Source organism: Coptis chinensis, chromosome 7 (assembly GCF_015680905.1).
Source record: "Coptis chinensis isolate HL-2020 chromosome 7, ASM1568090v1, whole genome shotgun sequence".
Taxonomy (NCBI): Eukaryota; Viridiplantae; Streptophyta; class Magnoliopsida; order Ranunculales; family Ranunculaceae; genus Coptis; species Coptis chinensis.
The window spans coordinates 19,801,131-19,828,975 of NC_141462.1; the positions used below are offsets into that span (position 1 = coordinate 19,801,131).

At 36.7% G+C, this 27,845-nt stretch overlaps 1 protein-coding gene and 1 long non-coding RNA gene across 2 annotated transcripts; one reads left to right on the forward strand and one right to left on the reverse strand.

Annotated features, from left to right (window-relative positions):
• Nucleotides 1–4,067: 4,067 nt before the first annotated feature.
• LOC147486487 (scopoletin glucosyltransferase-like) lies at nt 4,068–6,021 on the reverse strand. Its single transcript, XM_086572432.1, has one exon. The coding sequence runs from the start codon at nt 5,680–5,682 to the stop codon at nt 4,228–4,230; it is 1,455 nt and encodes a 484-aa protein (XP_086428558.1). The 5' UTR covers nt 5,683–6,021; the 3' UTR covers nt 4,068–4,227.
• Nucleotides 6,022–18,373: 12,352 nt separating this feature from the next.
• LOC147486488 (uncharacterized) lies at nt 18,374–18,823 on the forward strand. The gene is made up of 3 exons (XR_015201137.1): nt 18,374–18,460; nt 18,547–18,651; nt 18,747–18,823. It is a non-coding gene; the product is annotated as an uncharacterized LOC147486488 (long non-coding RNA).
• The last annotated feature ends 9,022 nt before the right edge of the window (nt 18,824–27,845 follow it).

Here is a 27,845-nt window from a genome sequence, read left to right on the forward strand (position 1 = left end):
ATCTGATCTGGATGGAAAACTTGATCTTTGTTAACCCGACTCTTGATTCTGAAGAAGTCTTGGGCAAAAAATCAGTTAGAGGGGCGGTACATGACAAATAGTCAGGCATCTGTGTAAGAGAAACAGGATGTACAGCGTCTTGGCGGTTTGTGCTTGTTGTGACGGAGGTCTCCTTTCCAGCATTGGCAAGCTTCGTGGGTACTGCAATAATGGGATAAACTAACATTTTTCCCATTATTTTAGGTAAGCTTTTGGGTTGATTTACATGATATTTCAATCATTTTTTGCTATCAATTTTAAGGGAAGTTTCACTATTTGTAGAACATGCTGGACATTTGGGGGTTTATATATATACACGAGTCCTCACATCACGTACGTAGGCTTGCAGCTTTTCACTATTATTAGTTTAGGGGCTGTATTATCTGCTCTATTAATTCTTGTTAGCACTAATTAATGATATTGTACAAAGTCATTCAGTAGCTGTTTTTGCTGCAGTAGTAAACAGATCTTCTTAGCATGGTGATGATTATGACATGGTGAGCTTTTGCCGCTTCGACTTGAGGAAGTAAAAGGTAGTAGTCCGTCTCTCTACCACGGCTTTCAGATATGGATTTATCAATTAGGTTCCTCCAAGATCGAGGCCACCATCTTTATATAGTTTGGACCTTCATTATTGGTTTTTGTGTGTGCATTCACCTTACAAAAAAAAAAATTAAACTCTTCAAGAGGTTAAACGCTTTGAGCCGAATTCAGTTCAAAGCAAGGTCAAGTCGACATTGCCCACGAGGCGTCGTCGGTGTACCCCACCTACATTGTTATTTTGTTACTATATGATTGATTTTAGGACATATTGAATCATTGATTCCAATGTCCATATTCCATATATTAGTAATGAACTGAAATTCTAATACAAATTTAAATTGCTTGATAATATTGATTTCATAATTGTAAGGAGATAATACCAATTACCAATCCCAAAGCGGCATGTGCCATCATCCACAAATCTCCCTAACACGCTTAGGCAACCTACACACCAATGACTTGTACTTTCAGGCGACCTACTCTCCTCCACACTAAGGACCTATAGTCAAGGGACCTAGAAGATGTATGTCCAAGATGTCCAAAAGGACACCAAAGAATAAATGAAACGATGAAAAGAAATAAAAGTAAATGTTCTAATCAATTAAATCAAAGATCATAACGGTCGAGCATTCCAATATAGAGCCAACTTGGTATTCATATGTTGAAAGACCAAAAATCCAATGAAAAATAGAAAAATTTAGGCAGAAGACCATACATTTGCAATGAGAAGTTGCAAATTGCACTTGATATATGAGACAGCTCTACCCTGAAATTGGAACAATCCATGCAATGAATATTCGAAGTGTAGACCGTAAAAAAGGATAGATCAAAACATAAATTATATGATTATTTAGAATACAATTAAAGTTAATTAACCAGAAAAGAAGACAATTAATATTTAAGAAAAAAAATGTAGAACCAATGACATCTACACCGAGCCAAGTGAATGATAATCGACCGACGGAGAGGCACCACATAAAATGCCAATTTGAATCTTCAAAACGGTTATGGGCGAGAATAATACATAGTTTTCATATAAATACTGTAAAAGAAACCAATCATTCATTAACAGATGATGGAAATACCTATAATTTTGTCTTCAATTTCCAAAGGCGCGATTCTGCGTTACAGACAAAGGAAAAAGATGTACTTTGCAGACACCGAGTAAATTTTCTTCCTAGCTTCCTCCTCACTGTAAAACCAAATAAAGGCAAATAAAATTGACTTAGACCACAAATCCATCAAAGAAAAGAAATTTATTTACAGGTGTACTACAACTATTACCAAGACACGCCGTATCAAGTGCAAAACACACTCTTGGAACTAAAGACTCTTAGAAATGGGGGTCACATCCATGCGAGAAGACTTCCTTTTTTGAGAGACCCAAACCAACCTGCATCTTTGAGAGCAACCATTCGTTAGTGAGAGAGAAGTTGAAGGACTTTTCGTTTGTTTGATGAGAAAGAGTAGAGATGGGAGAGAAGGGAGAAGAGACTGTTCGTATTAGGCTATTAGCTGATTAAATACAACTCTTATTAAATAACCCAATTATTACTAATAATTAATAAATGGCATTTATAGTAATGCGTACAATTGAGCATTGCGTGGATTTGGTTTTAGAATATATTCCCACATGAAAAGACTAATTGGCCCTATTTAAATGTGTTAAGCAATTATTTTATTTAAGGACAATATTGGTACTGAAAATTTATAAACACATCAAAAGACAAAGTAGTCCTCATTAATAAATAGGTAGGCATATGATTTTATTATTCATCAAGGGTATTATGCGTCAGAAAAAGTCCCGGATGAATTTAAGAGGCCACGATCATTATAGGCTATACTAGTAGTAGAGATATATGATATGTTTCATCCTCTTACATAATGATACATGATATGTATCACGATTATACAAAACATATATCATCATATAAGACATGTATCATCTGTTACGCTACTGTGTCGGATAAATGTGTCAATTTTTTGTGTCAGTGCTAGCACTCCTACACTCGACCATGGAGTACGTACTATTTCATTGATGACATACCACTTGGTCATTGATGGGAGTTTGGCCGGGACTTGGAGAGACTGGTCACTTGGTCATTGATGGGCTGGACTGCTGTACATGATTATGTATCATGTACAATCACTTGCGTCACTCTATTTGTCCTTAGGTTTGGTCACTTTGTTTCTAGCCATGCTGATGATTTTCAAGTGTTCTAGAAATTTCTGTGTGTGTGTGTGTGGTGGGGGTGTGGTTTAGTATTTAGTTTGGACTCTGGCTAAGCAAGATTTCTAAGAAGTCGACTATAAAAGAAAAAAAAGAGAGAGGGCTATGAGCAAAACCAATGTTGACTTTGACAACTATATTTGTGTTTTGGTATCCAAATTTTTTTAAAAATAATTGGATTAGAATTGAATGTGTTTTCAAAATCCGATCCGATTTGATTCGATTTATGATTATTTTTCAAAATACTTATACATATTAAATGTCAATTTCATATATAGTTACTAAATCATAATCACAAATAAATTACCACCCAAATAAAAGCCCTAAAGAGGTAGAATCTTGTCTCTCTCACACACATTCAATTAATCAAGACCGCCATTTTGGTACGAATCTCTTTCTCTAATATTTCTATTTATTGAATTAATGTATTAACATATTGAAAATATTTTCTAAATAAATGTGTTAAAAGGTTTAAACTGTTTACTGAATTAATATATTAATATGTTCAAAATGATTGTTAAATGAATCTATTGGATAAAAATAGTTTATGTAAAAGATAATCCGATTATATGATTTAAATTTTCAATTTTTTTAAGAAAAAAATAAAATAAAATAAAATTTGTACATCCGAAAAAAAATGGAAAATTTTCCGAAATCCCTTAATCCGATCTGAAATTACCCCTAGCTGTTAACGACCTAGAGAGTGCCTTGATTAGCTCCTCCTATGAAATTGCTAATGATTCATGATTAGTTATGATGTGTTGTAATACTTCAGTATAAGTCGACGTTGTTAAGACATCCTAATTTTGTCTATTAATCTCTTGCATGGACACAAGCAATGTGAATCCTCATGTAGTCATATAGCATTGGGTTCCTTTGTCTGATGCTATTATAGATCTCATTCATGTTGGAAAGCTAGGTGAGTGTGCAATATCTTTTAGAACGTGAAGTTATAGGATCTGAGTATGTCAATCTAACCTCCCACTTTTTGCAAGTTTCCCCAAAGCTGCTTCTTGAGAGTCTTGGTGGCTGTATAAAAAGGCCGTGAAGATTCAAGATCTGTGTGGAATTAATGGTCCTTACTATCAGCGTTTTCAAAGAAGGGATGAGTTGCGGATGGGGGTGCCGGGTGGAACAAGTAGGTGGTGTACCCAGTAGGCCAGTACTAGTTCTTGTCCAAAGATATGGTCAGTTGACGCAATTACAGCGGCTTTCTTTTTTCAAGAGAGTAAATGAAAAAATTATGCACGGGCAGTAAAAAACAGAACCAGGAAGTTATTATGGAAACCTAGTGATCTTTTAAGAAAAGAAACACCGTGATAATCAGGTCTTGCATACAACTAGAAGTGCACCACTCAGCTAAAATCTATATATATGCACTATACTGGAAGATAGACAAAAAAGTTTCATTGTGTTTATGTTTGTTGATATGAATGCAGACTCAGTTCTTCAATTAGAGCAGTCAAGTCATTGTAGGACGATCCACCTTTTTCCACAGCCTTTTTTGCCATCTCTCCCAACTCTCTGGCTCGCTTTCTCATGTCTTCTGCTTCTTCTCCATCTCCCATCAGTTGAGTCACCACTTCCTCTATCCTTTCCTTTCTCACTGACACTTCTTCTGGTTCGAACCATGCATTCCAGACATCATTACCTGACCTGATTCCAATCTTTAGAACCTGTATGACAAGCTTCTCATTGTTGAATTGTTCTGCGAACACTGGCCATGTGATCAAAGGAATGCCTGCACTAACGCCTTCTAGTATGGAGTTCCACCCACAGTGAGTCATGAACCCTCCAACAGCTGGATGGTCAAGTATGAGAACTTGTGGTGCCCAATCTTTAATTATCAACCCCTTCCCTGCAATTCTCTCTTCAAACCCTTCAGGCAAGAATTGATCATTCTCCTTGTTTTTGCCCATTCTTACAACCCAAATGAATGGGACTTCAGAAGCTTCGAGTCCCATTGCAATCTCATGCAGTTGAGCAGTACCGAAGCTAGAAACACTCCCGAAAGATACATAGATGACTGTATTTGGCTTCTTCGAGTCGAGCCAACTCATACAGTCATGCTCATTGATGGAGGACTTCTTCCCTCTCTGCGCCTTGTCGATAATGTTTCTATTGTAAAGGGAAACTGGGCCTATATGCCATGCTCTTCTTCCCATCTCGTTGGTGAAGTATTTCGCATAAGCTGCCTCCAACTCATAGAAGCTATTGACCAAAAATCCAAAGCTTTTCTCCTCTGACTCCTTTATTTTTTCTCCAATTTCGGTAAATTTGTTATCTGTTTTACCGAAATTTGACAATTGCAATTTCGTCATCTCTATTTGGTCCGGGAGGCCAGGCACGACAAAGACCTCTGAATTGGATGTTACCTTCTCATGAGGTGCATAGCGTATAATGTTTTCCCTTACACACAGAGAAAAATTGCTTGTTCCATAAAAGAGAAGCGTTGGAATTCCATACTTACTAGCTGCTCCAGTTGTCCAATGAAAGAATATATCAGCTACAATGCAATCCGGACGAAATTCTTCTAGCAGATGCTCTAATGGTTGTTGGAGTATACCAACAGCCTTGAAGAACTTCATGACCATATCTTGTGATGTAACATGATTTAGGCTTTCGCATCCTTCAGGTAACCCAGCCTCTACTGGCGAGAATGGGATTGTTTCAACGTTAATATCCAGTCCTAATTGCTTGTCTCGATCTACACCATCCGCGAAGTGCAGGGCATTTGGAGGTGTGGTTATAATGGTCGACTTATTACCACGGGCAGCGAATAGTCTAGCGATATCTATTAGTGGAATCATATGACCTTGAGCCATGAATGGAAAGAAGAAGATATGGAGTGGCTGAGTATCAGACCCCATATAGAATTGGTTTCAATTGCAAGAGCTTCAAAAATGGGATGAGACGAGACGTACTGTTAGAGGTAATATGAAAGAAGTGAAGAGAAATGGGGATATATAGTGTTTGAGTGTAAAAGGCTTGATTGCTATACATCCTACTAAATAGTGTGCTTATAACGTTGCAAAAAGGAGTCAAGGAGAAAATGAGAAATATAATAGTGTTCAACGCTACAGAATTTGGATATCCTGTCTGTATCTACATGAAAAGAACAAGAGCCATGAAATGAAGAAAAGATAGATTTTAAACCAGAGCAGGATATTATAGAGTCTTCGCTCACTGATGACAGCCCATGTGTGTGGTACTTGGAGAGACAGTGTTCAGTTATAGGCTGGACTGTTGTGAACCAGAAGTATCATGTGGACATAATCGCTTGCGTCACTCTATAGGTATATAACCATCGTCTTGTTCACTTTATTTCTAGCTATGCTGAAGATTGATGACTTTTCAAGTGTTCTAGATGTTAATTAACGTACATTTCAACTTATGGAAGAAAAAAATGTTAACGCGCATTTCTGTTCTAAATTAATCGATCTATCAAACTGGTTCAAAGGTTCTGGTGGCGTGTTTCTCTCACGTTTTTTTTCCGGATAAAGACGTACTTTCTTTTTGGTAATCTGATGATTTTTATTCGACTAATGAACTTTCATTCAAATGTGTCCAACACTCCAACCATCACTCGGTCTATTTTATGTTTTAGGGAGTGATTCTCCAGTTCAGCTTATAGGAGGAAAAAGTAATTCTATAAGACTTTTTTTTTTAATCACTCACGATAACCGGATAAATAAAGGTAAATATATTTTTTATGCGAAATTAAAAACGGATAGATGAAAAGTAAAGTATATTCCTGATACGAAATAATAAACAGTCCAACCCAACCGAAATGACCCGGTGTATATAGTATGAACAATGATTGTTCATACTTATCTCAACATGAGCTATAATCAGTAAAAACACCTATTGGAGTACTAATAATCACTATTTATATCTTAACATGAACTATATATGAACAATTACTGTTCATATCTCAATATAATGTATGATTAGTAAAAACGGATATTGGAGTATGAACAATCACTATTTATACTTCAATATGAGTTATGAACAATTATTATTCATAGCTATTTCAGGTATGAGCAATCAATGTTCATAGCTCAACATAATATATAATCAGTAAGAATGCATATTGGAGTATGAACAATCATTGTTTATACCTCATATTGAGGTATAAACAATGATTGTTCATACATGAATATATTGTATGAGGTACGTTCACCTATTCGGGTAGATTCATACATCAGCATAAGGTATGAACACTCATTATTCATAACAAAACGATAGAAAGAGTAAAATTGGAAAATATTTATTTCAAATTCGAGTCATTTGTCCTAAAGGGTTATTTTCACTTGAAAATTGGTTTTCCGAAGTTATTTTCACCCGAAATTTGTCTTTGAGAGTGATTTTAAAAAATCGTTGGTTTTAAGAGTGATTTTCACTCGAAAATGGGCCTTGGGGCTGATTGTTTGTTTATGTTTTGGGTAATGTACAAATTTTTTCGCAAAATAGGGTATCGTATTTTACTCAGTGTTTACGATTCCGAACGGAATGTTAGAATTTCGCCGATATTTTGGTTTTCCAAAAAAATGGAAAAAAACAATATAAGTTATATATGGCTGAAATATTGTTGATTTCAAAATTATTTGAATTCAAAATATGACATCGGTCGAAATATTATCAATTTCAGTTTTCCAGATTTTCAGAATTCCAAAATTCGAAATCCTAAACTATGATTTTACCATACTTTTTATATGTATGGGACACTACGTCAAAATACAGTATTTATGACAGGCATGACGCCCCACAATAGGACGGCTTGTAACTGTCTAAAAATAAACCACGGCTAATTTCTTGTATTAGAGGCGGTATTTACGGTCGGGTTATATTCGGTCCTTGTCCGTCTACTTCCTCTTTTAATTCCCATTGTCGAGACTTCAATTCTGCTTTGAGCCCTGAAACCATTTCCCACCAAAAATAATTGAGAACCCATTTGCCACCAAAAAAATTGACGAATTTTGTGTTTCCCCCTTAAATTTCATAACACGATTTTTTACTCACGTTTCTGCAAAGGTTCGTACTTTCTCTCTATTAGGGTTTTTTTATTTTTCGTTCTCACTAAAATTGATAATCGAAAATAATCGTCCTTTTCTTTGTTGTTCAAGAGCTTCTACGAGAAGTTGAAATATCTCACTGGGCGTTCAGTTCTGAGCATTATAAACTTGTTGTTCACTGGTGCTTTCGACACAAAGGCATCTTTTCCGTGTAAGGCTTCATACATTACTAAAATTATCTCTTATTTATTAAGAGAAGGCGATTGTAATTATTGACTTGGATTCCCTCAATTCAGAAAAGCTCATTAAGTTTTAATTATTGACTTCTATCAATATTCATCGATAATCATTGATTATTCATACGAAAATATCCGGCAGTTCCTCACCGATATTTGCTTTTCATCATTTCAGTGAATAAAGTTCGGAAACGCGTTATAGATCTTCCCCAAATTGTTTGCATCTCTTGAAGGAGAAGTTTATCTCCTTCCATTTTGGAATTGTTCGGTGAGTCACCTTCGCTTATGCCCTTGCTATTACCGCTTGAATTTTATATTATACGGATGAATTTGGTCGATTAGCATGACTCGAATATGATCTATTCAAATGAACTACAAGTATCTATTTAACAACATTTATGTGCATCAATTTTTATTTTCAAAAAGAATTAAAACTATATGAGAGAGTGCATCGTTTGCTTAATAATCTTTAGAATCCACGACTTTGTAAGTGCCCAAACACGAGGAGAGAAAAAAGGGTCCGGCCTCTATGGGGATTATTATTTTAGGATACCATACCACACCATGAAAAACCAACTATAGCTTGCTTTAACTGGGGCACTACAAGAGTTACAATAAAGAAAGATCATCTGTATGAGTTGTGTTCGGAAGCAATGTTGTTGCTCCATTACAACTATACATCACAGATTGGCATGCCAAACAGGCATTGATTGCTTCCGCTAGCTTACTAATACTAAGTCCTCAACCTCCTCCAATTATAATCAAATGCAACTCTCAACAGACTTTGAGAAGGTTCTTCATGTGGCCACTTTAGAAGTTGTACAACGCGTTCACTGGGGCAGCGTTCAGGTTACAGAGCATTATAAACTTGTTCACGCTGGTGCTCGACACAAAGGCATCTTTTCCAGGTAAGGCTTCATACATTACTAAAATTATCTCTTATTTATTAAGAGAAGGCAGTTCCCCTTAATAAACTTATTAGGACGAGGTAAGCCAAGTTTTGAGGATGTCAACATTATACATCGTGTTAATTTTCTTGTCTCCTTACCTGAAATCTGGGGTTGCAAAGTTAGACATCTTTCTTCTACGTATATTGGACTCCCTCTTGGAGCCAAATACAAGAGTGTTAGAGCTTGGGATCTAGTAGTTGAGAGATTCAGTTTGAGGTTGGCTACTTGGAAGAGGAAATTTCTTTTGAAGGGTGGTAGTGTCACACATATTAAGAGTAATAATCGTAGAATATCCCTGTTTATTTTTCTCGTCCTTACTATTCGGTTGGTGTTGCAAAAAGATTAGAGAAATTATGAATGACTTTCTTTGGGGATTGACAAATGAGATTAAGAGATTTCATCCTATCTCTTAGGATAGAGCATGTATGCCTAAGGAATTAGTAAGTGGTTTGATAAGTCGGGAAGGAAGGAAGAAGGAAGTTTATGGAAAAAAGTTATTATTTGTAACTTTGTAAGTATAGGATGGAAGAATGGTTACTAAATCAGTGACTTCGTTGTATGGATGTGAGTTGTGGAGGGGATTATGAATAATAAAGATGACTTTTGCTAAACCTTGCAAAGTTAGTGTTGGAAAAGGCACTAGTGTGCAATTTTCGTGGATAATTGGATAGGGGAAGAACCATTGAGGTCATGTTTTCCAACTATTTACAATGTGTCTAACAAGATGAAATTTATATGGAGACAAAGCACCAATGTTATTTGGGATCTTGGTCTTCAATGTTGGTTAAATGATTGGGAAGTGCAATCTTTGGTCAGTTTATTCTTGTCACTTAATAATATAGTGCTTTCAGAGGTGGAGGACAATATTTAAGGCTTGTTTTGATTTATTAAATTCAAAGAGGGTTGTTGAATTAGGCATTGGGATGTCCGACTGGCCATGAAAGAAGTGCGGGTTAAAGGAGTTCCGTCCAAAATCTGCTTTTTCATGTTGACATTAGCGATGGGGGAGGATGCTAACAGCATATATATCTTAAAAAAGAGGGAAAGTTATTGCTATGAGATGTGTATGTTGTGGAATGGACGAGGAAAGTATAAAGCATCTCTTTTTGGGAATGTTGGTTTGCAAATATTTATGGCAATACATGCTTTGGTTAGTGTCCCAGTTCACATGGGTTTGAAGGTACAATAGCGGATTGGGTGAATGGATGGAAGTGTGAGCGTTTGTCTCAGATTGGCAAAATGCTTTGCGTAGACTACCGCATGCTATGTGTGGTGCATCCGGCTTTGAAAGGAATTGCAGAATTTTTATGACAAATTTTCTAACGTGGACCGCGTTTTTTTGTAGCATTATATATTGTTTGTGGGAATGTGACCACTTTATATTAGGATGTGAGGGGTGAATTTTGACCAACTTCTCTTTGGGTGGTTCAGATAATTTTAATCATCTTCCTGCAATCCATATTTATCTAGTTTTTGTTCTAACTTGCAAGATTAGTTTTTATGCATGATTGACATTATTATAGTGATCATGTGTTACTATTCTGGTTTTATTTAATACAAACTTAAACTGAATGTCATGTACCCTATAAGGAAAACATAACAAAAACAAAAGAATAAAAGATTGGAGGCTAGAATTTAATATTACGTATGAAAAATGAACTATACATTCTAGTTTCCGTGAGAAACAAATATATTTGTTCCTAAAGAAATTTGTTCTCCTACTCTGCAATAGACATGTTATCCATGAGGGAAATCTTTAAGAAAAGTGTATGTCCAATGATTCGTGAAGTTGTAAACCTACTTGTTATATGTTTCTATTTATGTTATCTGTATATATGGGGTTTTGCTTGTTTTTCTTATTTGAAATTTCAAAACTTGAAACTTTTATTTTTGTTATGGGGTTTGCTTGTTTTTCTTATTTGAGTTTTCAAAGATTGAAACTTTTATTTTTATTTTTCAGTTTAACAAGTTTGTGTTGTTTTGATTTAATAGGTTCTTCTTAGGTTGGAATTTTCTTGAGGGAAAGGTTGAATTTTTTCTCTTTGCTTCTCCAAGGCAAGGTATAAAATGGTTTAACTTTCTTTATCATTTGTTTGTCATTTGTTGTGTTTCTCTTGTTATTTTATGTTATTATGTCGTTGGTATTATTGTTTTTATCCGATGGTATAAGTATAAGTATAGTTATGAGTTGTATTTTTTTTTTGTCAGTTTTTAAGAACATCAAGTGCATGGTCGATTGAGTTAGGTATTTTTCATTGTTTGGATATTCAGCCTCTACTGATTTACAATATATATCTATAGATTTTAGTTTGAGTTGGACTAGTTTATTTCAAACTTTATATTTTCAAATAACCTGATTTCTTGTTTGTAAATGATATGACTTCTTTGGCATTAATTGGTCTTGGCCATAGAGAATAAAGAAGTTGCTATTAACATGAAATCACCAATATATATATATATTGTTTGCATTGTTACTGTAATTGTTCCAATCTTGAGCAAACTATTTAGACTTGGTAGGTGGGTTGTTGGGGTGCTAAGTGTGTTAGGAGGCAGAAAGGAATTTGAGTACGACTTTCTATGATATATACTTTTCCTAGGTTTCAAGTTCAATACTCTTTTTGAAATCATACTAATATTATATATGTTGATGTATTTATCTAGAAAATGTCTTCAATGCTTCCAAGCAAGAACTGGATGAAAGCACCGACTTCGTCTACTGAATACCTTCGAGGTGTTAAATCATTCATCCAGTTCACGCAAGAGAAATTAGGAAAGGAACTTGATTGGTATTGTTGTCCTTGTGCTAAGTGTCGTAATTTAGGGGGGAAGTCAACAGCAAAAGATATTGCCGAGCATCTTATCTGTGATGGTATAGACAAGACATATACATCATGGATACATCATGGAGAGTCATCTTCGAAAAGTAGTAACTATGTTGAAGCTCCCACTAGTTCTTCTACTAGGGGTTCTGAAAATATGTTGCCAAGGATGGAAGAGATGGTCAATGACACATTTGGACGAAGTCATCCTGTTGACTTAGATGCATGTCTTAACGAAGTTGATGATGAAGATGATGATGGAGATTCACCCAATGCCATACCGCGGGATGTTCAATACGACAAGTTGATGGAAGATGCTTTAAAACCAATATATCCATCATGTCGGGGTGAAGATTCGAAATTATCGACGACGATTGAGTTGTTGAGCATGAAGGCTAGACACAAGTGGTCTAATAGTAGCTTCACAGAGTTGTTGCAATTCCTTAAAAAGACTTTACCATAAGAGAATACACTACCCGAGAAGACATATCTTTGCTAAGAACTTGATCAAACCTCTTCGCATGAAGTGCGAAATTATTGATGCATGCCCAAATGATTGTATTATATACTGGGGTGATGAATATAAGGATTTGATTAGTTGTCCCACTTGTGGTGAAAACAGATGGCAACCGGTGAACCCATTAAAACCAAAGGCTAAGATTAAACCATGGAAGAAGCTAAGGTATTTTCCTTTGGCTGAGAGATTGCAAAAGATGTATAGCATACCATGGATTGCAGAGAATATGAAATGGCATGCAAATGCAGTTTCTGACCAACGCTATATGCGTCATCCTATTGATTCTTCCATGTGGAACTCAATTAATCTTAAATGGCCGAGTTTCTGCTGAGCCACGTAATGTTAGATTAGGGGATTGCAACAGATGGATTTAATCCATTTGGGAACAAAACAGCATTTATAGTTCTTTGGCCCTGTTATGGTTACTCCATACAATCTGCCTCCATCATTGTGCATGCGGAAAGAGTTTACCATGTTGACACTTCTAATTCCTGGTCCAAGTAGCCCAGGGGATAACATCGATGTCTTCTTGCAGCCTTTAATCGAAGAGCTAAAACAGTTATGGGGTCCTGGAGTTGAATCATATGACTCCCATGCTAAAGAGACATTCACTATGAAGGCAATTTGTTTGTGGGCTTATACACGATTTTCCTGCATTTCACCATCTTTCCGGGCGAAAACGGCGGGAAGGTATGCATGTCCTATTTGTAGTGAAGATACAGATTCTACTTGGCTGAAGCATGGAAAAAAGTTTGCTTATATGGGTCATCGAAAGTTCCTAGCAGACCCGAATCATTGCTTTAGAGTCCGAAAGCACAATTTAATGGAAAAAAAGAAGAACACGGTAAAAGCGTCCTATTCGTTTTAAAGGGTTCTCAAGTAAAAATTAAAATGAGCCAAATTCAGAACAAGTTTGGCAAGGTGCGGATACACCGGAAGGAAGGAAGAAGAAGAGAAAAGAACTAAAGAACTAGAAAATTCAGCATTTTCAAAGGATTCTATCTTCTTTACATTGCCGTATTGGGAGGTATTTTTAACATTTGTGTAGTAGTATATCATGTAACTTTATGTATACATATCCATATATTCATTTATATATTTAATTCTCTACAAAGATCTGCCTATTTGCCACAATCTAGATGTGATGCACGTGGAAAAAAATGTTATGGAGAATCGTTTGCAACAATCATGGGTACAGTAAGAGTAAGGATGGACTCGAAGCCCGTTATGGACCTTAAAGCTAGGAAGATAAAGAAACACTTGTGGCGGTAATGAAGAATGACAAGTGGTCTTATCCAATAGGTGCTTTTTCTCTTTCACGGAAGAAGAGAGTTTTGCTTTTGTAGAACTTTGCACCAATTGAAGGTTCTGTTGGATATAGTGGAAATTGGAAACATAATGTGGACTTGGAGGATTTTCAGCTCAAGAACCTAAAATCCCATGACTATCACATCCTTTTACAACATTTATTACCCGTGTTATTGATGCATCTATTCAAAAAACACAAGCCATTGCGTGAAGCTATTCGCCAGTTGTCTTTATTCTTTAACGTCTTATGCTCCAAAGTCATTTGTCGTGCGAACCTTTCGAACATGAGAAAACGCATTGTGGAAACTTTGTGTGTCTTTGAAAAATACTTCCCGCCTTCACTTTTTGTTTCAATGATACACCTTGTTGTGCACTTAGCGGAAGAGGCACAAATTTGCGAACCTGTTAGATATAGGTGGATGTATCCTTTTGAGAGGTGAGTAAAGTTCTTTATATATATCTTTCTTGTGATTAGTATGTAGTAATTTTGTATTAATTAATGGCACATGATGAAAACTTATACAAGGTATGATGAAAACTTATAAAAGGTATGTAACCAATCAGACTTTTGTCGAGGGTTGCATCCAAGAGCAATACCTCGTGGAAGAGGCGATGATGTACTGTATGGAGTACATTCATGATGGCAACTTGGGAAGCCATAAGAATGGGAGAAGGGTGATCATGAATGAGGATATTGAAAGTGCACACCCTATGGATAAAAAGGGAAAGCAATATGTTCTTCCAAATATAGAGTATCAACAAGTTCGCAAGTGGGTTTTGACGCATTCTCCGGAAAATGCCGAGTGGGAAGAGTAAGTCGTGCATTTACCATTGTTTTGGTAGTCAATACTTGAGTTATGCATGTCAACTGTCCTGAATTTTTATTATTTTCACAGGAAGTACCAAGTATACCTCCAAAGTCAGAAATCAAGGGGTAAAAATCGTAGGGCGATCAAGCAAACGAGTTGGACTACATTCCTTGGTTAAGACTACAACTACAAAATGAAAATGTATCTCCTTTCAAGAGGATTGTTGATGGTCCATCTTTTACAGCGGTGTCATATAACAGATACACAAGCCGAATGGGTATGTTTTTATATCGTCGGATTCGAATCAACGACTACAAACACGAGAATAGTGGGGTTTCCATGAAGGTCGTGGACTAGTTTTAGGGCAAGCGCCAAGGATAGGAACCTTGTTGATGACGAAGTCACTTACTATGGAGTTGTCAAAAGAATTCTTGAACTTGATTATGTAGAATTTAAACAAACCGTGTTCTCTTGTGATTGGGGCGCGATTGAGGATAAAACAAATGGTTTGCACAGTTGATCGATACTGAACTTGGTATTTGTAAATCTTGGGAGGTTCATGAGGAATACAAGTGAGGTTGACGAGCCCTTTATTCTCGCTCAAGCTAAACAAGTCTTTTATTGCCGGATTTGAGTAGAGATAATTGGCATGTTGTCTTGGATGCTCCAAAGAGGTTGAGTCAAGAGATAGATGCTTATGAAGACCCATTGGTCTTGAGGAGGCCGTAACAAGTGCTAATGATTCTTCGTCAACAACTCTAATTGAGGGGGCGCTCTAGAAGTTGCGTAAGACCTGGATTTAATCTTAATGAATAATTTTTTTATGTTGATGAATAATCTTAATTGAGGACGTTCTTAGGAAACTTATCAATGAATAATCTTTTTTTTATGGTTGATATTTATTGGAAAGTTTATTTGAATTGGGTATCTTTTGTTTCTATTCATCTTTTCCAATGGCAAAGTGAGTTAAAAGCGGTATGGTTTGAACATCTTGGGTGTTCATTTTAGTGGGTTTTTTTTCGTTTTTAGTTTTTGTTCGAGTGGTGCAACATATGATACATGCTACATCTATTCCATGTTTTGTTTAATTTCGTCATTTGGATTTTAACCATTTTGTTGAACTTTCTATTTAGGTAAAAGAAGTCATGTCGAAGCATCGGAAGCAAGTGGATTTGAAGCAAATGAATCTGAAGCAAGTGAGGACGACGACAAAAACAAAAGGTAAAGTAACATTTTTATTTGATTATTAGTTTTTATTTAATAACGTAAGTTGGTTGGGGAAAGTGTTAAACCTATAAAAATGACCCATGATAGTTGATTAGATCTTGGTCTTTTTAGTGCATGACTTTCGATGGCATGTACAATCTGGTTTATGGCAATCTTTGTCAGCCCTAGGCGTAGGACCATACCATATATAGCTGTGAAGCTTTTAATTCTTAAGAAATGCCAACCAACGGGAGAGCATCTCTCCAAAAGCAGCTTTGCTAGTATCCCAATATGGGTTAAGTTTTATAATGTTCCTCTCGGTTCGTGGACACCGGAAGGAATGGAATACCTAGGAAGCAACATTGGGAATCCCTCTACTTGGATAGTACCACCCGATTACAATGAGGGTCTCTAACTTTGCTATAACTTCAACCATCGACTGTATTTGACATGTGGGTGCTTCTATTGGCCTTTGTACTTCCAATCGTAGTAATGCTTTGAGCCTTTCTCACAATAAAGCGGTTCTGGACCGAAGAATTTCCATTCTCTGGGTCATTTTACATAATGCTTGGTGATCAAACTGGGACGGATGAACCGGTGATGCCCGACAATGTTGTTTGAAGTATTACGTTGAACTGCCGGTTCGGTAATACAATCAACGGTCGAATCACCGGCTGAACAGTACACGACCCGCGACCGCTACCCCCCTACGGCATTGACTCCTTTCGATTCGAGTTCCGACCGCAATGTAATCGACTTGGTCCACATTTGCGGTCTTTCCGATCTGCCCTTTTCAAAATCTCCTTCTTTGAAATTCGCTTTCGTCCTTAACTTCGGAATCCGGGATTTCATAGTCTCTTTTCTTTCAGTAGGAATCTTTGTATGAATCCTCGTTTGATTGTATCAAGGCTCGGCGGATATTGTCCTTTGGTAGTAAGGCCCGAGGTTACGCTCGCCCTATCGGTAGTTGGAGCGAGGGACCGGTATTTCAGCGTAACGAAGCAGCGAGTTAAAGGGAATGGTTATTCCCGAGTTGGTTAATTCATCTCCCGTTGTTGAGTGAATCGATCCGGATGTAGTAGTACTTTAAGTGTTAAGCATTTTTTTAGTAGCTAGTAGCGCACCTGGAAGGAAGTAAGTACTCACCCTCCAAGTAGCTAGCGGGGCTCGAGAGAAAGGAAATGTGAATGTTGCAAGTCAATACAACTTCTCTAAGGCCGAAGTTTTTACTACTTAAATCCATTTCAATGTTGGAGGCGGGTCAATTAACTGCCCTTAAAAAGCATGAAAATAGGCGTTTTAACGAGATCACGAAGTTTGAGGTCATATTTTGGTAAATAGAAAAAAAATAAAATGGGATTGTTGCTCTTGAAAAGGGAGCACTATACTATTTCTTAGAAAACGGAATCGAATCAACTAAGTCATGCCTAATCACTCACTCACGAAGAAGTGAGGAAAGCCCAATATCTCATTGGGGGTGCTCCCTGCCTTCCTCGATTGATTTATATCCATACTGATTTTGACACCGCCTATTCACAAAAAAAAAATAAGAAATGAAGAAGAAAAACTCAGGATACCATAACAAGACTACTATCCGTTTTCTTTGATTAATTTACAACTGTAATAGGATAAATTATCAATCATAAAGTCATTGTATTGTTCCATTATTTTTCTGTTCCATTACCATTTTGAAGAGCTAGCCATGTATGAAAGGTTCATCACTCATCTTTCACAATCGAACTATACTTTGTGTGCGCGAGAAAGTAAGCACTTCCATATAGGCATTTAGAGAGGTTCGAAGCAACCGTTTTTTTTCTATATGAAGCTTTAGCTTTCACCATCCCTACATATATATATCCCCGGACATCATACATTAGAAAGGGAAATCATACTTCTCACAAAAATGGTTTTCAATCACGGTCATGTGACTCACGGAAGTATGAACGATTTGCTAAAAATATTACGACTAGAATGAAGTGAGGCAAGTTGATTAGATCTTATTCAATCAAATCTATACTAATATTTTTTAAGTAGTTCCGATGTTAATTAGATCTTATTCTTTTTCATATTCTTGTTAATTAGGTCATTTGATCTTTATCCACAGATCATTTGAAAAATAGATCACAATAAATTGATTTTGTCTATTATCATTTTTCTAGTAGTGAAACTTTTTCAAGCGTCCCATTTGTACTTAATCGGTTGCTAATTAATCCACTTAGGTCCAAGATTCCAAGTGGAGTTTTCTCGATGATGGACAAGCTCTTTGGACAAGATCGAGCAAAGTATGCCACTATAGTCGGGGAGGTGGCTAGGACACATTGCCCACCTATGTACAAGGATTTGAAGCGTGAAGTTCCATTTAACAAAGGATGCTTTGTGGAAGAAAGTATTGGTAAGTGCAAGTCACTCCACCTGATTTTATTTCATAAACATTTTAATTTGTATTGTATCCAAATTTGTTTAATAATGATTTTGACATGTCCAATTTACAGGTTGAAATTGATCTTCCACTCATCCGAAAAGAATGCACTCTTTCAAAGCTTAATACGACTTTGGAAGAGAAAAAATATGAACCGGCGGTGTATGATAAATTTCCGGCGGATGCGAGAGCTTAAAAAAGAAATGTTCCTAGCAAGGTGAAAAAGGAAGAATGGGAGGCATTCATTCGACATGTGCTCAATGTAAGAGGATAAAACCAAGCCGATTCAATGGAAAGTTAGCAAGGGAACAAATGAAGAACCCACATACAACTGGTAGAATGGGAGCAGTTCCAGTTATTGAGCAGTTGGTAAACATCTATTTAATGCCATAAAATTATCGTATGCACTCAACTATTATTAGCCTTTATCTACATATTTGTTTAATATGTTACAGAAAAAAAATAGCCCAACTGGTGAGGTTTCAAGGACAGAAGGATATGTGGCCATCCATACGAGGAGAGATGGGAGTTGCATCAATTTTGAAACAAAGCAATCTCTTGTAAGAGACAACGAGATATTTATTTAGTAATTGCTTATGTTTGTATGACCAGGTATTACGTACTTAAGAAACGGTGACTTTGATTTCTTTTGTAGGAGGAAATTGACAGACTTGTTAGCAATGAGCCTGATATAGTGGAAAGGGATCTAGACAATGATCCCGTTGCTTTGGTGTGATCTTTGCTTCCCATCTTCTTTTTTTTTGTTCTAGTGGGTTTCTCTTAAGTTCTACCTAAAACTTTGTTTGCTTAATAGGTTATTGGTGCGTGATGGAAGAGGGCGTGTTCGTGGTCTAGGTAGTGGTGTCACTAAGACTTTTACCATGCTTCAGCTCCTTATAAGGAGATTGCTAAAAAGAGAGAAGAGAGCGTGAAAACAGTGAGTCGGGGCTGAGAGGCGATCATGGCGAGACTTGATGAAGCGGACAAGGCTCATAAGATACTTGAGGATGAAGTTGCAGACCTTAAGCGACAATCTTCGGGGCTTGGAAATGCATCTCAGGTAATAATTTAGATAAAAGGTCTGTAGCACTTCTCTTTTATTGTAGTTATGTAGCTTGGTAAAAATCCTTAAACTAACCAACTTCAAACAACTGCGATGGGGGAAGACCTGCAAGATGGGGGAAGGACTGGTAGACGGTCCTACCTTTCTACCCTGAGTGAGCTTCTTTCTTCAAGTCAACCAGGGCTAAGTTCTACCTTAACTTAAGTGTGCTTATAGCTCGATAAGCGACTTCGTACCTCCATTCCAAAGGACTGGTCCCGGGGCTTCCATTTATAGGGGATCGTAGCTCGTATCATAATTCATACGATTTTTCAGACAATTCTATTTCATTCATTCTCGGTACCCGTCTACTCTTTCTGTCTAGAGGACAGAGCCCCGAGCGCTAACCTAAAGGCCTAAGTGGAGGCATTCCTCTGCTAGTCCTACTCGTGCTTTCGCTTGTCTTTCCTTTCGGGTTGTCCACGAGTCTTCCCCAGGGATTTAGTTTGTGTTCCAGGGTATAGGCCTAACTTAAGTGCGCTTGTAGTTCCATGAGTGAGCCTTCCCTGCATTCTTTCAAGGACTTGTCCAAGCTACGATTAGACGCTATGGGGATTCAGCATAAACTCGTAGTGCAACGTCGAGGTTGGTCTACGATCAAGAGGTCTCTCGAGCCTTATTCAACAACCAATTTTAACCTATTTTTTGAATCAAAGCAAAGAAGTTGTAATGAATAAAAGATAAAATCTCGTCTGATTCGGGGTTCCAAGTTTTGAACGTGGAATTCCTTCATAAATTCATTCGTATGGCAGAATCATCTCGTACGAAAGAAATGACCAGATGGATAACCGGGCGGAGTGGAGTAAACAAGGCGGGAGGAAGAATCGGTTGAGTCTAGCAGTCCCGATCGTAGACCAACCTCGACGCGCACTCCCTTACTTAGGCTTTCATTGAATGTAGGAATTCTTAAACATTGTCAAAAAAAGGATAAGCGGGGCGCCTCTCTCCGAAAGAAGGGAAAGGTATTTAATAATCAAAGTCAGACTTGAGGTCTTGCGTCTGCATAGTCTGATAGGCAAAGATAGCATCTGACTACTAAGATGGAAATCCTACACAGAAAGTCACTCAGGGTAGAAAGGTAGGACCGTCACTCAGGGTAGAAAGGTAGGACCTGCAATCATCCACACGTAGGAGACAAACTGAAAGTATCAGTAGAGTAATCAGCATTGTAAATCCCAACTTTGAAATAAAGATCATTACCAGTTACTGTAACTTTGTCAATTCCTATCCAAAACAAGAGAACCTTGACACCGACACCTACTAAATAAAGTAAGCTTGTCATTTGAGATGTTGCCTGTTATTGTAGACTTATATTTCGGATGGCGACCTGCAATGTACATTCTGACTCCCTTTCAAATAAGTCATGTAAACTTCCCACTTTGGTCTATTTCATACCAAGTGATCCCTTGAGGTAAAAGTCCCATCGGGAAACCATATGATCCTAGGGCGTCATAGCGAGATAGCACGGTGGCTGATGACGATGTAGTTGGTTATAAGTTTTAACGAACCATGTCGGTGTGATTGAGGGTTAGTATCATTCTCGTTTTTTTTGGTGTTTGGCGAAGAAGAGTATAATTTGATGGACCCTCGACCGGGCGAGTTGTTAAATCCAGTGTTTACGATCATTAGAAATAATTTGGCTAAAGAACTACGCGTTACACTGAAAGAAACTTATCATTTGTCTTGAGAAGCGACAAATCATGATTGGCTTAGAGACTAGAAAACCATGTGAGGGTGCTTCGGCTTCTAAGGAGTGGCTTTGGGCCATCCCTCTTAGGATTGTAGTACTCTTATCATTGGATTTTATTAGGATCTTTCTACTAGTCTCTCCACACAATAATAGATCACTCCACACAATAATAGCTCACTTCACTATCTCAGCCATATGTTTTCTCTCGATTCATACCGAGGAAGTTCAATCGATATGGGAATAAACTATTAGTTCTTAACAGAATTTAAAAGATGCTTAATGCTTCTAAGGATGGATGACAGGACCGGTCCACATCTTCTTACTCCATTGTATCAAACAAAGCATGTAAACCATTTCTATTGTCTCATAAATAAGCGCAACATCGGAGAGACATAGTGAGCCAATTTGCGAGCTACTTGACAAAAAATTCGCTTGTTGGGCACACTAAGAGCTTTAAACTTTGAGTTGTGCCGGTTGAATCGGACGAAGTCAACGGTGAAATCCATTGACTCATTTTCTTCACCTTCACCTTCTATTTCACTCTCACTTGCGTCACACTCTTGTTCTCCGGCGTCATGTTTGGAACAATGAATTCCAAGTCGAAAAATAGCCCATCATCATCATCGCCGTAAATGCGCCCGCGTGGCGGATAGTGGTGGTTGGGTTGGTGTTGGTGTTGGTGTTAGTGTTAGGAGGGGTAGAGCGTAAAGTAAGTTGTTTTCAATTTGGGCTACCACTAGTTGTTCTCCAAGATTTGAGCAAGCTGAAAACCCGCATAGTTGGGAGAGCGAGAGGCGGTAGAACTATATAACAGTTCTTTTAAATTCAGTTCAATGATATGCATGCGGATATAACTATATAAGTGATTGATTTATGGCTATTATTGCATTTAGTTTGATTTTTTTTATGCTGAAGCATCTGATTTTTTTCACAGAACTGTTTGTTGCTTACCTAGTTCTGTTTTGTGCATTGCTTCCCTTTCGAATTTAGGCCGATAGTTAGAGTCATTAAAGACTCTAAATTTGGAGCTAAACAAGCACAAAATCGGTATAAAATGAACATACACCCCACAAATCGCTTCCCAGGACACCTATTATTCTAGACGTCATGTCACATTGTCACCCTTTTAAACTTTTCGACCTCGAGCTAAACAGGAGGAATACTTGGCAGCTACAATGATCAAATTCTTGTGTAGTATCTATCACGGTAGCAACATTATCTGTTCCTAGATTCATCCATTTGTTTTCTCCAGAAGTCCCCTTTTCGTGTAATGTAAGGATGCATCACCAGTTTTCCGTCAATTTCTCAGCTTCTTTAATATTTGTCACATGGCCATGTTTGTTTGAAGATTTTCGAACTTGACTACCTCTTTGAGGAGTGTATTAATGGAGGATTATCTCTAATGTTTGCACATTTCAGCTAAGAACCATAATATCTATTTGCATAATATGGACCTCAATAATGATAGAACAACTAGTGGTAGCCCAGATATGGAGGTTTTCAGCTTGCTCAAATACTGGAGAACAACTAGCAGTACTAATGGGGTTAGTATTGGACCGGGTTCTTCTTCAGGCGATCACGAGCAAGGATGGTAACAACAAGCTAAGGATCTTTCTTTTTCTTTTTTTTCTTATATATATTGGTGTTGTGATCACGGCGAGGGTTAGTATTGGTGTTGTGGAGTGAGTCGCGGGTTAGTATTAGGTGTGTGATTTTTAATGAAATGTTGGAAGTTTGAGTACTTTGTGATATGGGGAATTTTGATTCTCTTGGGATTTGTTTTATGATTTGGTCATGTGGGTATGTTGAATTTTTTTAGGATAAATGACTTTAAGGTTTGATTTCAATTTGCAATGGTATGATTTTTTTTTTTTTTATGTCTATTTCCTATATATTTTGGTCATTGTGATGTTTATAGTCGGTGAAGATTAGTTGTTGAGTTTGTATCATGTCTTAGATTGAATAAATGATATAGTAAGTAATCATCTCTATATTCATTATTCTTTGTGAATGTCTATATTAACTTCATTATTTTTTTTCTTATTTACTTAGGAAATACAACAATCACCAGTTCATGATGATTCCCGCAATATCCGACCTCAATCTACAACTTGTCACTTGAAGAGTTTCATAACAAAAGACTGGTGGTTGCACTTGGAGAAGTCTGCACCTATTTAACGACACCTCCAAGTTAAGTATAATGTCGAATCGATGAGATACTTGATGATTTTGCACCGTTGTATGAAGGAGATGGAAGACTTGGAGATATCGTGCTTGGTGACGTGATTACTTGGCCAAAAAATTACGTGGTTTTTCATTGAACGATGAAGCTTTTAAATCGACAAAAACTTATCTTCTTTTGGCGTGCTTTGTAAATCCAAGTACATAGTTGTTTTTTGGTCTTTGGATAGTGTTTCTAGCTAGCTGTTGAATACTTGAGCAACAAGATCGAGTTCAAATATTTTGGTATTTTGTTAGACTTCAAATTTTATAGTATATGGTAATGCAATGTAAATATTTTGGATGGAATGATAAATATAAAGATGTTTTGATACTTGAGTTTGATTAAGGTTTCTTAATTATAGTGTGTAGTCTGAATTTAAATTATTTGGGTAGCCAATCTATTGAAGCAGCAGGTTGATCCGATCAATTAGATTTTCAAATACTTAGTACTGTCATTAGCCGTTGCAATAAAATTCATTTTTGGTGTTTTGATCGAGCAGGACGCAGCACTAGACAGTGTGGAGCTGTTGTTTTAAATCGTAAACCACGGCCATTAACCGTCCATAAAAACTCCTTTATCGGCTGACTACTAGCTGTCTTTTTAATTCAAATAATGGACAGCCACTAACCGTCGAGAATGAAAACCACGGCATTTTTAACAACGGCTTGTGCGACAGTCAGTAGCCGTCGAGATTGACCAATCTTGACAGATATAAGCCGTCCTAAATCAGTTGTTTTGACATAGTGGGACTTTGACTCTCCAGGACAAATCAGGGGGAAAAGTAACTCTCATAACAATTTTTTGTAATCACTCACAAGGACGAGGTAGATGAAAGGTCAAATATACTCTTGACACGAAATTAAAAACGGTTTGGGCGGGTAGGTGAAAGGTCAAGTATACTCCTGACGCGAAATAATAAACGACTCAGCTCAATCGAAATGACCCGGTATATATAGTGATTTTTCATACCTATTTATTGTTTATACCTCAACATAATGTGTAGTCAGTCATTGTTCATATCTCGAACAATCATTGTTTATACATCAATATGAGCTATGAACAATATACAAATAATGATTGTTCATACCTATTTCGGGTATGAACAATCATACCTCAACCTGAGTTATGAACAATCAACAATCATTGTTCATACCTCAACATGAGTATAAATAATCACTGTTCATATGAACACTCATTTTTCATACATGTTTGAGGTTCATACATATGCACCAACATAATGTATAGTCAGTAGAAACACCTATTTAGGGTATATATGATCATTGTTCATACTTATTTATAGTGTAAACAATTAATGTTCATATCTTAACATGAGTTATGAACAATCACTATTCATATGAACAATTATTGTTCATACCAAATATACAATAAGTATGAACAATCACTGTTCATAAATTCATACGTCAACATAATGTATGATCAGTAAAAACATATATTGGAGTATGAACAATCATATTTCATACATATTTAGGGCATAAATAATTATTGTTATATCTCAACATGAGTTATAAACAATTATTGTTCATACAACAACATAAAGTATTGTTCATACCAAAATGACAGAAAGAATAAAATCGGAAAATATTTGTTTCAACTATTTGTCTTTGGGGCGGGTTATTTTTATTCGAAAATTTGTTTTCCGGATTATTTTCACCCAAAATATGTTCTTGAGAGTGATTAAAAAAAAAAGTTTGTTCTGAAAGTGATTTTCACTCGAAAAATGGGCCTTGAGACCAATTTCTTGTTATTTTAACAACGTTAAGTCCTTAACGAAAAATTTAAAAAATAACCCAGTGGAACTGTTTTACGAAAACAATACTGTAAATTTTTCTTTAAACAATAGACCTCAAGGTTCAGAACTCGAGACATTGGATTGAATTTATTCCTTGATCCCTTTTACATTCACTGAATGAAGTTTTCTGTTAATCAAAATGAGTTGCTATTGCCAACCAAGAGAGTTCTCATAAAACCGCGTTCAATTTTGAATATCTCGACGTTTATGAAATATATCGCCATAAATATTTGAGTTATCCCTTGAAATTAATTTGATGAACATATGCACATTCAAAGAAACATGGCTTTTGGCACTATTCCTCAAAAACTTTAGATTAGGATGTATTGATGTAGGGTGCTGCATAGTATAAAATATCGCGATATATATCGATATTTCATAGAAAGATAAATAAATATCGCGATACTAATTTGGATAAATACCAGTACAAATATCGATGATATTTGTTGATATATCGCGATATTTCGATGATATATTTTGTTGTCGATATTGTCGGAGATAATTGGTGTTGGTGATTGCAAACCGACGAAGAAAATAAGAAAAGGCTACTCCTCTACCCTCTCCCACGCGAGATTGCCAACCCACAAATTTTGATGGGTATATTAACTCCTGGAAATGAATCAGTTGTTGATTGAATCAAAATAGGTTCTTTGACAGAGCTTTGACCCACAGACAGAAGAAAAGAGGGGAAGGATTTGCGCATTCTTTTAAGAAGGTAAGAAGGATAACTCCCACTTATTATTGCTCGTCTCTTGTTCAGTCTATTACAAAGAGATGGAGAGCTTGTATTTATTCAAGTTTAAGTTACTAATAATACTGTTTTTGATTCTTGATTCTTATTATGTTATGTTTCAAGTTGCTGCTTCTCATGATCGCAATGAAGGTGGTGGAGAACAACCTTTGTCTAAAATAGCAATCCATAAAGCAACTTTTTAGCTTCAGGACTCTACTTCTATTAAAGCATCACCGCTTGTTCTTGGCTCCAAGGTAAAGATAGTTATTCTGTTTTCTTTTCACCATTGGATTATACAAAATTGTTAAACTGGTATTTGGTTTTGCTTGTATATATTGCTTGCAGGATGAAAATACAAGGTGGGTAAATGTGGAACTTGAATACTGTAATGCATCTAATGAGGATTGGGTTGGAGTCTTTTCCCCTGTAAATTTCAAGTAATGCTATTTTCTAAACAACCTTATTTTGAGTTGTGATATATTGAGTTTGAGCACTATTTTCCGGTCTGCTGCTTATTTCTTTATTTATTTTTTTGCAAAACGCAAGTTTGGTTTATTAAGTTTATCTAAAATATACATCATGCCTTAGGCATAATTTCTAAGACGAATTACAATTTCATTTGAGAAAGGAGATGCAAACACCATTAGGCTATCCTCGCTCGAGCATGTATATATGTTAGTGCATCAGCCACCATGTTAGGTTGTTAGCTTGTTTGTAGATATGCGTGATTTCAAAACCGTCAAGTGTGTTGATCACCTGATTAATTTGTGTGCCATTACACCGTTTAGTTTGCAACAAAATTGGATCACGCATCGCGACTGCACCACCAGATAATTTTATGCATCATGGTTCTTTGTTTTGAGCCTTTAAGAATGGCTAACATCTCGACTCTGTCGAGAAACAAGTTAGTGAAGGACCTATCATTTGTATCGCGCAGCCAAAACATTACCAACATAACTTTTATAACACCCTCATGGCCTATAGATCTTGAAATCAGAGATCCTTCCTTTTTAAGAGTTATTTATTCCTCATTCGGTGCTCCCAATGATGTCACAATCTTGTTTTAAGGAGCTACTATGTACAAGATTCTACCAATTTTAATTCTTTGCTATTACATTACGTGCATTGTCTTCAAACTTTGTGGATAGACCTACCAGTTTAATATTCATTTCTCTAATAATAAGTTCAACAACAAGGGCATGGGTTCTTGAGGAGCTTGTCAAGATTCTGTTATCCCTTTGGTCCTAGATCAATTCACAGTTAATATATGACCCTATCTTTGTTTTTGCTTGTAATGAAAACAGAAATTGAGTAACACTTTGTACATTTATCCGTTTCAGGTTACTATTTCATACATTGATTTGTAGTAGTGGAGTTGGCTTCTGATTCTCTTGAGGTAAAACTTCTACCCATTATGTATTAGTCTATTAGATCACTTAAAAGCAGAATGCTATGCATTTTTATTCATTAATTTGCCTATTGGTTAATAAGCTTACTATTGGTTTTGGACTACGGGAAAACTATTTATGGATTGCAATAAAAACGAACTGCCTATAGAATGAACTAACATACGTACTGTTAAGCAGATTGCAAGCATTGCCAATTAATGACAACTTAATTCAGTCACACAATCTTATAGTTAGCAGTCCAGTACTAAAATCTTGTTAAGATAATAGAACTAGTTATGTTCCTTTTATATATTAGTTAAGGAGTTGTTGGAACTCATATGAATAAAGAAGTTGTTGACTCAGATGTCCAACCCCCACTTCTATTTCTATTGCTAGTTCCCTCAGGCAGAGAGGTCGCCTAATAAAAAATGACAAGCATACAATACACACCGTAGGCAGAGTCCCTTTCTTTGAATTCCTCGCCTAGAGCTGAAGCTACCGAGAGGGAGACGTAGGCCGAGACTAGAGTCCAAACCTTCACTTTCACCTGAAACTTCGATTTGTCATATAAGGGCCCTATAAAATCATCTCTAGATACTTCAGTAAATCCCACCTTGCCTTGCATGATTCCCCAAGTTGTGGATAACAATTTGGTCGCCGTTTGCGAATGAAATTCTAGAATTTTTGAATTTGAAAGGGCAACACGGGGCTGAGGTTTGGACTTTGAGTTCTACATGTGAATAGTGTGAAGGTGTGGTGTATATATATGCGAAGTGTGGTATCTCTGGTTAAAACTAATAGAGGTGT